This window comes from Oncorhynchus mykiss, chromosome 12, assembly GCF_013265735.2.
Source record: "Oncorhynchus mykiss isolate Arlee chromosome 12, USDA_OmykA_1.1, whole genome shotgun sequence".
NCBI classification, from domain to species: domain Eukaryota; kingdom Metazoa; phylum Chordata; class Actinopteri; order Salmoniformes; family Salmonidae; genus Oncorhynchus; species Oncorhynchus mykiss.
Window position 1 is genome coordinate 6,602,880 of NC_048576.1, and position 13,361 is coordinate 6,616,240.

Consider the following 13,361-nt stretch of genomic DNA (forward strand, 5'->3'; position numbering starts at 1 on the left):
TTAAAGGTCTTACTCACATCGGCTCCGGAGAGCGTGATGAGACAGTCGTCCGGAACAGCTGGTGCTCTCTTGCATGTTTCAGTGTTACTTGCCTCGAAACGAGCACAAAATTAATTTAGCTTGTCTGGTAGGTTCGTGCCACTAGGCAGCTCGCGGTTGTGCTTCCCATAGTAGTCTGTAATAGTAATAAACAGAGACATATTGATACCCACTGTAGTCACTACACAGACAAACAGAGACATATTGATTCCCACTGTAGTCGCTACACAGACAAACAGAGACATATTGATTCCCACTGTAGTCGCTACACAGACAAACAGAGACATATTGATACCCACTGTAGTCGCTACACAGACAAACAGAGACATATTGATTCCCACTCTAGTCGCTACACAGACAAACAGAGACATGTTGATTCCCACTGTAGTCGCTACACAGACATACAGAGACATATTGATTCCCACTGTAGTCACTATACAGACAAACAGAGACATATTGATTCCCACTGTAGTCGCTACACAGACAAACAGAAACATATTGATTCCCACTGTAGTCACTACACAGACAAACAGAGACATGTTGATTCCCACTGTAGTCGCTACACAGACAAACAGAGACATATTGATTCCCACTCTAGTCGCTACACAGACAAACAGAGGCATATTGATTCCCACTGTAGTCGCTACACAGACATACAGAGACATATTGATTCCCACTGTAGTCACTACACAGACAAACAGAGACATATTGATTCCCACTGTAGTCGCTACACAGACATATTGATTCCCACTCTAGTCGCTACACAGACAAACAGAGGCATATTGATTCCCACTGTAGTCGCTACACAGACATACTTCAACTATATCAACAATCACGCTCTAAAGTAAGACCCAGATGCAGACTGTGTCGAAGTAACACAGTTTATTACAACAACAGGGACAGGCAAACGACAGGTCAAGGCGGGCAGGGTTCGGTACTCCAGAGTAGTGGGGAAAAGGTACAGGACGGCAGGCTCAGGGTCAGGTCAGGCAGAGGTCAGTAATCCAGAGTGGGGGCAAAGGTACAGGAAGGCAGGCTCAGGGTCAGGTCAGGCAGAGGTCAGTAATCTAGAGTAGTGGGGCAAAGGTACAGGACGGCAGGCTCAGCATCAGGTCAGGCAGAGGTCAGTAATCTAGAGTAGAGGGGCAAAGGTACAGGATGGCAGGCAGGCTCAGGGTCAGGTCTGGCAGAGGTCAGTAATCTAGAGTAGTGGGGCAAAGGTACTGGACGGCAGGCAGGCTCAGGGTCAGGTCAGGCAGAAATGATCAAAACCGGGAAAACTAGAAAACAGGAACTTTAGACAAGACAGGAGCTAGGGGAAAACTGCTGGCAACAGACAAACAGAGAACACAGGTAGAAATACACAGGGGATAATGGGGGAAGATGGGCGACACCTGGAGGGGGGGGGGGGTGGAGACAATCAGAAAGACAGGTGAAACAGATCAGGGCGTGACATCAACAATATAAACAATTCATAGGAAAATGTTTTGGTCCTCACCTCTGTAAAATGTTATACTTGCCTAAAATGAAATATGTTCATTATTAATTAAACGATCATAATCACTTAATTTGCACACTGGAGGACACTGCTTTAGTGGAGGTTGACAGCTTGAGGTTACTGGAGGACACTGCTATAGTGGAGTTTGACAGCCTGAGGTTACTGGAGGACACTGCTTTAGTGCTGGTTGACAGCCTGAGGTTACAGGAGGACACTGCTGTAGTGGAGGTTGACAGCTTGAGGACACTGTTATAGTGGAGGTTGACAGCCTGAGGTTACTGGAGGACACTGCTGTAGTGGAGGTTGACAGCTTGAGGTTACTGGAGGACACTGTTATAGTGGAGGTTGACAGCCTGAGGTTACTGGAGGACACTGCTGTAGTGGAGGTTGACAGCCTGAGGTTACTGGAGGACACTGTTATAGTGCTGGTTGACAGCTTGAGGTTACTGGAGGACACTGTTATAGTGGAGGTTGACAGCCTGAGGTTACTGGAGGACACTGCTGTGGTGGAGGTTTACAGCTTGAGGTTACTGGAGGACACTGCTATAGTGCTGGTTGACAGCTTGAGGTTACTGGGCAGTTTCTTTCTGTCTGTATTACAGACTAAACCATATGAAACTAGATGCTGCTTCATCACAGTTTAATACTAGCTTTAATATTTGATTATGTTTATATCACTAAAGACAGATAAACAGTGTGATTAAGAAGGACTTACTGTATCATAGATCATTTTTGGAGACTCTCTCCACAGACTTAACTGGCACAAATGAGGGGGACATCAAACCATTGCATCTAACCTACACTGTACGGGATGAGTTTCTGTATGTTGTATAGTAGAATTAGCATTGTTTTCACATTTGTGTACGCTGTTCATGTTGCAGGTGCTGTTCTGTGAAAACGGCATCTCATTCTTGTGGTATTTAACCATAGTAACATACACTGTATCCCTGGCTTGTTCAAAATCTGACTGACATCTTTTACCAGTGATTCAGAGGAGCTCAGTTCTTATCCTCAGGGGGATTCACATCACGTTGTTGTTTAACATGTTATTATTATTTATTATTGACACATTTTTAATCCCTCAGAGACAGATGGGTGTGTTGGAGAAAAGGACGGTAGCATCATAACATAACTCACTGTCATTGGTTGTCTGAGGAAATCTGACTGTCATAGGGTGTCTGAGGAAGTCTGACTGTCATTGGTTGTCTGAGGAAATCTGACTGTCATTGGTTGTCTAAGGAAATCTGACTGTCATAGGGTGTCTGAGGAAGTCTGACTGTCATAGGGTGTCTAAGGAAGTCTGACTGTCATTGGTTGTCTGAGGAAATCTGACTGTCATTGGTTGTCTGAGTAAATCTGACTGTCATAGGGTGTCTGAGGAAGTCTGAATGTCATTGGTTGTCTGAGGAAATCTGACTGTCATTGGTTGTCTGAGGAAATCTGACTGTCATTGGTTGTCTGAGGAAATCTGACTGTCATAGGGTGTCTGAGGAAGTCTGACTGTCATAGGGTTTCTGAGGAAGTCTGACTGTCATTGGTTGTCTGAGGAAATCTGACTGTCATAGGGTGTCTGAGGAAGTCTGACTGTCATTGGTTGTCTGAGGAAGTCTGACTGTCATTGGTTGTCTGAGGAACTCTGACTGTCATAGGGTGTCTGAGGAAGTCTGACTGTCATAGGGTGTCTGAGGAAGTCTGTGAGTAGGGTGTCTGAGGAAGTCTGTGAGTAGTGTGTCTGAGGAAGTCTGTGAGTGGGGTGTCTGAGGAAGTCTGTGAGTGGGGTGTCTGAGGAAGTCTGTGAGTAGTGTGTCTGAGGTAGTCTGTGAGTAGGGTGTCTGAGGTAGTCTGTGAGTGGGGTGTCTGAGGAAGTCTGTGAGTAGGGTGTCTGAGGTAGTCTGTGAGTAGGGTGTCTGAGGAAGTATGTGAGTAGTGTGTCTGAGGAAGTCTGTGAGTAGTGTGTCTGAGGTAGTCTGTGAGTAGGGTGTCTGAGGAAGTCTGTGAGTAGGGTGTCTGAGGTAGTCTGTGAGTGGGGTGTCTGAGGAAGTCTGTGAGTAGGGTGTCTGAGGAAGTCTGTGAGTAGTGTGCCTGAGAAGGTATGTGAGTAGTGTGTCTGAGGAAGTCTGTGAGTGGGGTGTCTGAGGAAGTCTGTGAGTGGGTGTCTGAGGAAGTCTGTGAGTAGGGTGTCTGAGGAAGTATGTGAGTAGGGTGTCTGAGGTAGTCTGTGAGTGGGGTGTCTGAGGAAGTCTGTGAGTAGGGTGTCTGAGGAAGTCTGTGAGTAGTGTGTCTGAGGAAGTCTGTGAGTAGTGTGTCTGAGGTAGTCTGTGAGTAGGGTGTCTGAGGAAGTCTGTGAGTAGGGTGTCTGAGGTAGTCTGTGAGTGGGGTGTCTGAGGAAGTCTGTGAGTAGGGTGTCTGAGGAAGTCTGTGAGTAGTGTGCCTGAGAAGGTATGTGAGTAGTGTGTCTGAGGAAGTCTGTGAGTAGGGTGTCTGAGGAGGTCTGTGAGTAGGGTGTCTGAGGTAGTCTGTGAGTGGGGTGTCTGAGGAAGTCTGTGAGTAGGGTGTCTGAGGAAGTCTGTGAGTAGGGTGTCTGAGGAAGTCTGTGAGTAGTGTGTCTGAGGAAGTCTGTGAGTAGTGTGTCTGAGGTAGTCTGTGAGTAGGGTGTCTGAGGAAGTCTGTGAGTAGGGTGTCTGAGGTATTCTGTGAGTGGGGTGTCTGAGGAAGTCTGTGAGTAGGGTGTCTGAGGAAGTCTGTGAGTAGTGTGCCTGAGAAGGTATGTGAGTAGTGTGTCTGAGGAAGTCTGTGAGTGGGGTGTCTGAGGAAGTCTGTGAGTGGGTGTCTGAGGAAGTCTGTGAGTAGGGTGTCTGAGGAAGTCTGTGAGTAGGGTGTCTGAGGTAGTCTGTGAGTGGGGTGTCTGAGGAAGTCTGTGAGTAGGGTGTCTGAGGAAGTCTGTGAGTAGTGTGCCTGAGAAGGTATGTGAGTAGTGTGTTTGAGGAAGTCTGTGAGTGGGGTGTCTGAGGAAGTCTGTGAGTGGGTGTCTGAGGAAGTCTGTGAGTAGGGTGTCTGAGGAAGTCTGTGAGTAGTGTGTCTGAGGAGGTCTGTGAGTAGGGTGTCTGAGGAAGTCTGTGAGTGGGTGTCTGAGGAAGTCTGTGAGTAGGGTGTCTGAGGAAGTCTGTGAGTAGTGTGCCTGAGAAGGTATGTGAGTAGTGTGTCTGAGGAAGTCTGTGAGTAGTGTGTTTGAGGAAGTCTGTGAGTAGGGTGTCTGAGGTAGTCTGTGAGTAGGGTGTCTGAGGTAGTCTGTGAGTAGGGTGTCTGAGGTAGTCTGTGAGTAGGGTGTCTGAGGTAGTCTGTGAGTAGGGTGTCTGAGGTAGTCTGTGAGTAGGGTGTCTGAGGTAGTCTGTGAGTAGGGTGTCTGAGGAAGTCTGTGAGTAGGGTGTCTGAGGTAGTCTGTGAGCAGTGTGTCTGAGGAAGTCTGTGAGCAGTGTGTTTGAGGAAGTCTCTGAGTAGTGTGTGCGGTTGAGGAAGAGAGCTGGAGTGATGGGGGGTTTGTGTACTTGTGTGTATACGTGTGTGTGTACATGTGTGTGTGTGTACGTGGGTGCGTGTTCGTCTGTGTTTCCGTGCGTGTGTGTGTGTGTGTGTGTGTTTCTGTCTGTCTGTGTGTGTGTGTGTGTATGGGGGGGGGGGGGGGGTTAGGGTCATGAATAATTTTTTTGAATAAAGGGAAAACAATGCATAAAAAAAACATAAATGTATAATTATTCTACAATTCATGTCTATAGGCATCATTGAGCTTTTTATTTCCTTATTTTTTTTATCTGGCGTTAGTGCGTAAGCTTCAGGTCCTAACCCATCGGGCGCCAAATACACGGCAGTTGTCAAATGCTTAAACTTGGGCAGAAAAAGTTCATGTCGATCCACCGATGCAAAAGCGGACAACGACGTTTGGAGTTTTTAATGCGATAAGAGAAAAGCTGCGAATTGGAGAGTTGAAAATAAAGAGAAAGGAGGGACAGAACAGTAGTCAAATGTTTAGCGAAGATGTTATGTGTGATTGTGAGACGCTTTGCAAATTCATCATTCACAAGACGGGGACTTCAAACATGGCACGTCTCGGCAACTGTCCTGTTTATATGGCTTACGTGGAACTGAAATCTGGACACAGATGTACAGTACCAGTCCAAAGTTTGGACACTTCTCATTCAAGGGTTTTTTTTCTTTATTTTTTACCATTTTCTACATTGTAGAATAATAGTGAAGACATCAAAACTATGAAATATCACATATGGAATCATGTAGTAACCAAAAAAAGTGTTAAACAAATCAAAATATTTGCACACTCTTGGCATTCTCTCAACCAGCTTCATGAGGTAGTCACCTGGAATGTACTTCAATGAACAGGTGTGCCTTGTTACAAGTTAATTTGTAGAATTTCTTTCCTTCTTAATACATTTGAGCCAATCAGTTGTGTTGTGACAAGGTGGGGGTGGTATACAGAAGAGAGCCCTATTTGGTAAAAAATACAATATTATGGCAAGAACAACTCAAATAAGCAAAAGGAAACGACAGTCCACCAGACATGAAGGTCAGCCAATCAGAACTTTGAAAGTGCAGTCACAAAAACCATCAAGTGCTATGATGAAACTGGTTCTCATGAGGACCGCCACAGGTTAGGAAGACCCAGAGTTACCTCTGCTGCAGAGGATCAATTCATTAGAGTTAACTGCACCTCTCAAAGTGTAGCAGCGGGGATTTTAGCATATAAATCTTGGCGGGGCAAAAAAAAATGTCAGCAGAAAAGACCCCTCAATCCAACACAGAAACTGACCCATCAATCCAACACAGAAACTGAGCCATCAATCCAACACAGAAACTGACCCCTCAATCCAACACAGAAACTGACCCTTCAATCCAACACAGAAACTGACCCATCAAAATCCCAGATACACATTCATGAGTTCGTCTTGTCATAAACATAAATACATTGTAAACAAACAAAACAAAATAAAAGGGTCCAACATATGTAGTAGCTGACTTTATAGTAGCATTAATAGCTAACTTTATAGTAGCATTAATAGCCATATTCATAGTATCATCAATAGCTACCTTTATTGTATAGTCAATAACTACCATTATAGTATTGTCAATAACTAGCTATATAGTATCATCAATAACTACCTTTATAGTAGTATCAATAACTAGCTTTATAGTAGCATCAATAGCTAGCTTTATAGTAGCATCAATAGCTAGCTTTATAGTAGCATCAATAGCTAGCTTTATAGTAGCATCAATAGCTACCTTTATAGTAGCATCATTAGGTAGCTTTATAGTAGCATCAATAGCTAGCTTTATAGTAGCATCAATAGCTACTGTCTCTTTAGGGAAGATATGCACACCTGACTGTCATCATATTCCTGTTTGCCTCTGTCTCCTTTGGGATGATCTGAACATCATCATCCACCTGTTTGCCTCTGTCTCCTTTGGGATGATCTGAACATCATCATCCACCTGTTTGCTAATGTCTCTTTAGGGAAAATCTGAAGGTCTGACTTCACAACTGCTGTGTTCTGTTCCTTCTCTATCTCTACAGGGCAAACACAGTTCCTAACCCCAGCCTTAACCAACAACCATACACATACATTTAACCTCCACCTCCACCTAACCTTAACCAACATCCATACACAGAAGTCTAAACCTACACCTACACCTAACCTTAACCAACAACCATACACATACATTTAACCTCCACCTACACCTAACCTTAACCAACAACCATACACATACATTTAACCTCCACCTACACCTAACCTTAACCAACAACCATACACATACATTTAACCTCCACCTACACCTAACCTTAACCAACAACCATACACATACATTTAACCTCCACCTCCACCTAACCTTAACCAACAACCATACACATACATTTAACCTCCACCTACACCTAACCTTAACCAACAACCATACACATACATTTAACCTCCACCTCCACCTAACCTTAACCAACAACCATACACATACATTTAACCTCCACCTACACCTAACCTTAACCAACAACCATACACATATATTTAACCTCCACCTCCACCTAACCTTAACCAACATCCATACACAGAAGTCTAAACCTACACCTACACCTAACCTTAACCCTAACCCTAACCCTAACCCTAACCCTAACCCTAACCCTAACCCCAGCCTTAACCAACAACCATACACATACATTTAACCTCCACCTCCACCTAACCTTAACCAACAACCATACACATACATTTAACCTCCACCTACACCTAACCTTAACCAACATCCATACACAGAAGTCTAAACCTCCACCTACACCTAACCTTAACCAACATCCATACACAGAAGTCTAAACCTCCACCTACACCTAACCTTAACCAACATCCATACACAGAAGTCTAAACCTCCACCTACACCTAACCTTAACCAACATCCATACACAGAAGTCTAAACCTCCACCTACACCTAATCTTAACCAACATCCATACACAGAAGTCTAAACCTCCACCTACACCTAATCTTAACCAACATCCATACACAGAAGTCTAAACCTACACCTACACCTAACCTTAACCAACAACCATACACATACATTTAACCTCCACCTACACCTAACCTTAACCAACATCCATACACAGAAGTCTAAACCTCCACCTACACCTAACCTTAACCAACATCCATACACAGAAGTCTAAACCTCCACCTACGTATAATTCTAATCCTAACCTCCACAGTATCTGAACTACCCCACCAATACGTATGTCTAACCCTAACCCTGTATCTCTCTCTGTACAGTGCCACCCCAGTTCCTGAACTACCCCACCAACACGTATGTCTAACCCTAACCCTGTATCTCTCTCTCTACAGTGCCACCCCAGTTCCTGAACTACCCCACCAACACGTATTCCTATGAGAGTACGGACATGGAGCTGGAATGTGCTGTAACGGGGAACCCTCCTCCCACGGTGCACTGGATGAAGAACGGAGAGGAGGTCATCCCCAGTGACTACTTCCAGATCGTTGTACGTCACATAGAACACAGCCTCTGTGTAGTGTATGTGTGTGTGTGTGTGTGTGTGTTTGTGTGTGTGTGTGTGTGTGTGTGTGTGTGTGTGTGTGTGTGTGTGTGTGTGTGTGTGGGGGGGGGGGGGGGGGAGGGGGGGGGGGGGGGGTTGTAAACCATACCAAGTGACTACATCCAGATGGTTGTAAATCACACAGGATCATGAACATGACTCTGATGACCTTATAGGGGGGTACTTTAGGGGGTACTATAGGGGGTACTATAGGGGTACTATAGGGGTACTATAGGGGGTACTATAGGGCGGTACTATAGGGGTACTATAGGGGTACTTTAGGGGGTACTATAGGGCGGTACTATAGGGGTACTATAGGGGTACTTTAGGGGGTACTATAGGGGGTACTATAGGGGTACTATAGGGGGTACTAAAGGGGTACTATAGGGGTACTATAGGGGGTACTATAGGGGGTACTATAGGGGTACTATAGGGGGTACTATAGGGGGTACTATATGGGGGTACTATAGGGGGTACTATAGGGGGTACTATAGGGGTACTATAGGGGGGTACTATAGGGGGTACTATAGGGGGGTACTATATGGGGTACTATAGGGGGTACTATAGGGGTACTATAGGGGGTACTATAGGGGTACTATAGGGGTACTATAGGGGTTACTATAGGGGGTACTATAGGGGGTACTATAGGGGGTACTATAGGGGTACTATAGGGGGTACTATAGGGGGTACTATAGGGGGTACTATATGGGGGTACTATAGGGGTACTATAGGGGGTACTATAGGGGGTACTATAGGGGGGTACTATAGGGGGTTACTATAGGGGTACTATAGCGGGGTACTACAGGGGGTACTATAGGGGGTACTATAGGGGGGTACTATAGGGGGTACTATAGGGGGTACTATAGGGGGGTAATATAGGGGTACTATAGGGTGTACTAGGTAGGCTGGGCACCAAACTAAGAGCCAATGTATAGTTCAAGCCCTAATACTCTAACTATGTAGAAGTCAACTCAAAGATCTGACCATTTCAATAATCGATGACAAATAGCTTTTGATCCAGATTGTGTAGAAAGAAGAAGCAGCCTTTACTTTTCCATGGTAGCCCATACATAACATACTGCCATATACTAGGCTCCCGAGTGGCACAGCGGTCTATGGTAGCCCATACATAACATACTGCCATCTATTAGGCTCCCGAGGGGCACAGCGGTCTATAGTAGCCCTTACATAACATACTGCCATCTATTAGGCTCCAGAGTGGCACAGCGGTCTATGGTAGCCCATACATAACATACTGCCATCTATTAGGCTCCAGAGTGGCACAGCGGTCTATGGTAGCCCATACATAACATACTGCCATCTATTAGGCTCCCGAGTGGCACAGCGGTCTATGGTAGCCCATACATAACATACTGCCATCTATTAGGCTCCCGAGTGGCACAGCGGTCTATGGTAGCCCATACATAACATACTGCCATCTATTAGGCTCCAGAGTGGCACGGCGGTCTATGGTAGCCCATACATAACATACTGCCATCTATTAGGCTCCCGAGTGGCACAGCGGTCTAAGGCACTGGATTTCAGTGCTAGAGGCGTCACTACATACCCTGGTTTGATCCTGGGCTGTGTCACAACCGGCCGTGATTGGGAGTCCCATAGGGCAGCGCACAATTGGCTGAGCGTCGTCTGGGTTTGGCCGGGGGTAGGACGTCATTGTAAAATAAGAATTTGTTCTTTAACTGACTTGCCCAGTTAAATAAAGGTTCAATTAAAATGGTTTTAAAACCAACTGTGTTGTGCCTTCCTCTGCAGGATGGCAGTAACCTCCAGATCCTTGGTCTGGTGAAGTCAGATGAAGGTTTCTATCAGTGTGTGGCTGAGAACGAAGCAGGGAACGCCCAGGCTATGGCCCAGCTCATACTGAGAGAGCCAGGTAAGAGACATTCCTAACCAGGCCAAGCCAAACTTCTCTCTGTGTGTCTCAGCCAAACTAAGGCATTTCTTGTCTTCTCTGTCTGTGTCTCAGCTCACCTTCTCTCTCTCTGCTCCACCTATCTCAGCTTAATGTCCCTCTCAGCTCCACCTATCTCAGTTTAATGTCCCTCTCAGCTCTGCCTATCTCTCTCTCTCAGCTCCACCTATCTCAGCTTAATGTCCCTCTCAGCTCCGCCTATCTCTCTCTCTCAGCCCTGCCTATCTCAGCATAATGTCCCTCTCAGCTCCGCCTATCTCTCTCTCAACTCCACCTATCTCTCTCTCTCAGCTCCACCTATCTCAGCTTAATGTCCCTCTCAGCTCCACCTATCTCAGCATAATGTCCCTCTCAGCTCCGCCTATCTCTCTCTCTCAGCTTAACCGTCCCGTTTATTCCATTCCAGCCATTACAATGAGCATGTCCTCCTATATCTCTTCCTACCAGCCTCCTCTGCTCCTCAACAACACACAACCTATACCTTCACCCCCCCCCCCCCCCCCCTCACTAACAAACACCAACCTTTACTCTCCTTCCTCACCTTCCACACCTCCACCAGTCATCCACTCTTCACCCTCCATCTGCCGGGAGGTTAGGTCAGGGGTAAGACTTTATCCAAGCTCAACCAGGATTCCTGCAAGGTGCGTCAGACGTTTCCTACCGCAGGCGACGAAACGCCAGATGTTTAAAGGGACTGAATGTGCTCGGCAAAGTAGAGACAGATGTATGGTGTCCAGATTAGGACCCATATTACGACAGCGTCAGAGTCAGAAGGACTCAGCGTGACACCAACCGAGGCTTTCCTAATATGGACACCGTAGGATTATTTCTCTGTGACAAAGCGTCTTCGGCTGGCCGATAAAAATATCACGAATAGAGGGGACTTCGTCAACGTCATTGGGGCTTTGGGCCTTCTGTTAATTCTATTCCTTCAGACGTCAGTGGGAGAATGACTCTGTGATATTTGTTTATTTATTTTGAGATTCACACGCAAAGTTGTTACTCAACGGATAAGGGTAACATTTTCATGTCTGAAATTATGTTTTTGAGCCAGGCTCAGAGTTGGGTCATAGCACCACAAACTCCAATCTATTCAACTCCTATCTGTTCAACTCCTATCTGTTCAATTCCTATCTATTCAACTCCTATCTGTTCAACTCCTATCTGTTCAATTCCTATCTATTCAACTCCTATCTGTTCAACTCCTATCTGTTCAACTCCTATCTGTTCAACTCCTAACTGTTCAACTCCTATCTGTTCAACTCCTATCTGTTCAACTCCTATCAGTTCAACTCCTAACTGTTCAAATCCTATCTGTTCAACTCCTATCTGTTCAACTCCTATCAGTTCAACTCCTATCAGTTCAACTCCTATCAGTTCAATTCCTATCTGTTCAACTCCTATCTGTTCAACTCCTAACTGTTCAACTCCTAACTGTTCAACTCCTATCTGTTCAACTCCTATCTGTTCAACTCCTATCTGTTCAACTCCTATCTGTTCAACTCCTAACTGTTCAACTCCTATCTGTTCAACTCCTATCAGTTCAACTCCTATCAGTTCAACTCCTATCAGTTCAACTCCTAACTGTTCAAATCCTATCTGTTCAACTCCTATCAGTTCAACTCCTATCAGTTCAACTCCTATCAGTTCAACTCCTATCAGTTCAACTCCTATCAGTTCAACTCCTATCAGTTCAACTCCTAACTGTTCAAATCCTATCTGTTCAACTCCTATTTGGATATATTAGATTGTTTCTGCAAGGACTCTAATTATCATTTTTGGTCTGGACCATGCTAGTAGGAAAGGGAATATCAGTGCCATTTATGTGTGTGTGTGTGCGTGTGTGTGTGTGTGTGTGTGTGTGTGTGTGTCCAAGCAAAAGGATTAGTGCCATTGATGCATACTGTATGTCGCCAAGCAAAAGGCAAGCCCCCCCCCCCCCCCCCCACAGCTCTACTCCGTTACCCTAATTCCTACTTTTTTAATCCAGATTGGTGTCATTTTAGAGCAGGGATCATCAACTAGATTCAGACAGAGACAGATTGTTTTCTTGAGCGTATGTTCAGGGGGGCTGGAACATAATTACAAATCATTTGTCGACTGCAAATTGACCGCAAGAAGCCACAAACAGATATAATATTTGGCTAAAACATCATCATTTCAAACGTTGCTTACATTTGTATACGTTACACAGACAGTGTCTCTCTACTATGCGTGGGAATACTTCGGAACCGTTCCCTTCCTGTCGTAGACACAGCCCGCTGTTCCCTTCCTGTCGTATAAACAGCCCCCTGTTCCCTTCCTAACGTATAAACAGCACCCCGTTCCCTTCCTAACGTATAAACAGCCCCCCGTTCCCTTCCTAAAGTATAAACAGCACCCCGTTCCCTTCCTAACGTAGAAACAGCACCCCGTTCCCTTCCTAACGTATAAACAGCACCCCTGTTCCCTTCCTAACGTAGAAACAGCACCCTGTTCCCTTCCTAACGTATAAACAGCACCCCGTTCCCTTCCTAACGTATAAACAGCACCCCGTTCCCTTCCTAACGTAGAAACAGCACCCTGTTCCCTTCCTAACGTATAAACAGCACCCCGTTCCCTTCCTAACGTATAAACAGCACCCCGTTCCCTTCCTAACGTAGAAACAGCACCCCGTTCCCTTCCCACCCCCTGACCTCACAGCTGGAGTGGTGTCTGCCACCCTGCTTGCTGAGTAACATCAGCCGCCATACATGTACCTGCAGGGGAACATCTGTGAGGGCAGACCTGTCCTGTCTCTCTGCATCACACACTGTCTGTTCTC

General features: G+C 45.7%; 1 protein-coding gene across 1 annotated transcript in view; it reads left to right on the top strand.

Annotated features, from left to right (window-relative positions):
• The window catches only part of dcc (DCC netrin 1 receptor), a 600,603-nt gene that overhangs the window by 301,154 nt on the left and 286,088 nt on the right, over positions 1 to 13,361 (top strand). Inside the window, exons 6-7 of the mRNA XM_036936778.1 lie at positions 8,417 to 8,571; positions 10,399 to 10,519. Of these exons, the coding sequence (XP_036792673.1) occupies positions 8,417 to 8,571; positions 10,399 to 10,519 (276 nt within the window). The remainder of the gene's footprint in view (positions 1 to 8,416; positions 8,572 to 10,398; positions 10,520 to 13,361) is intronic.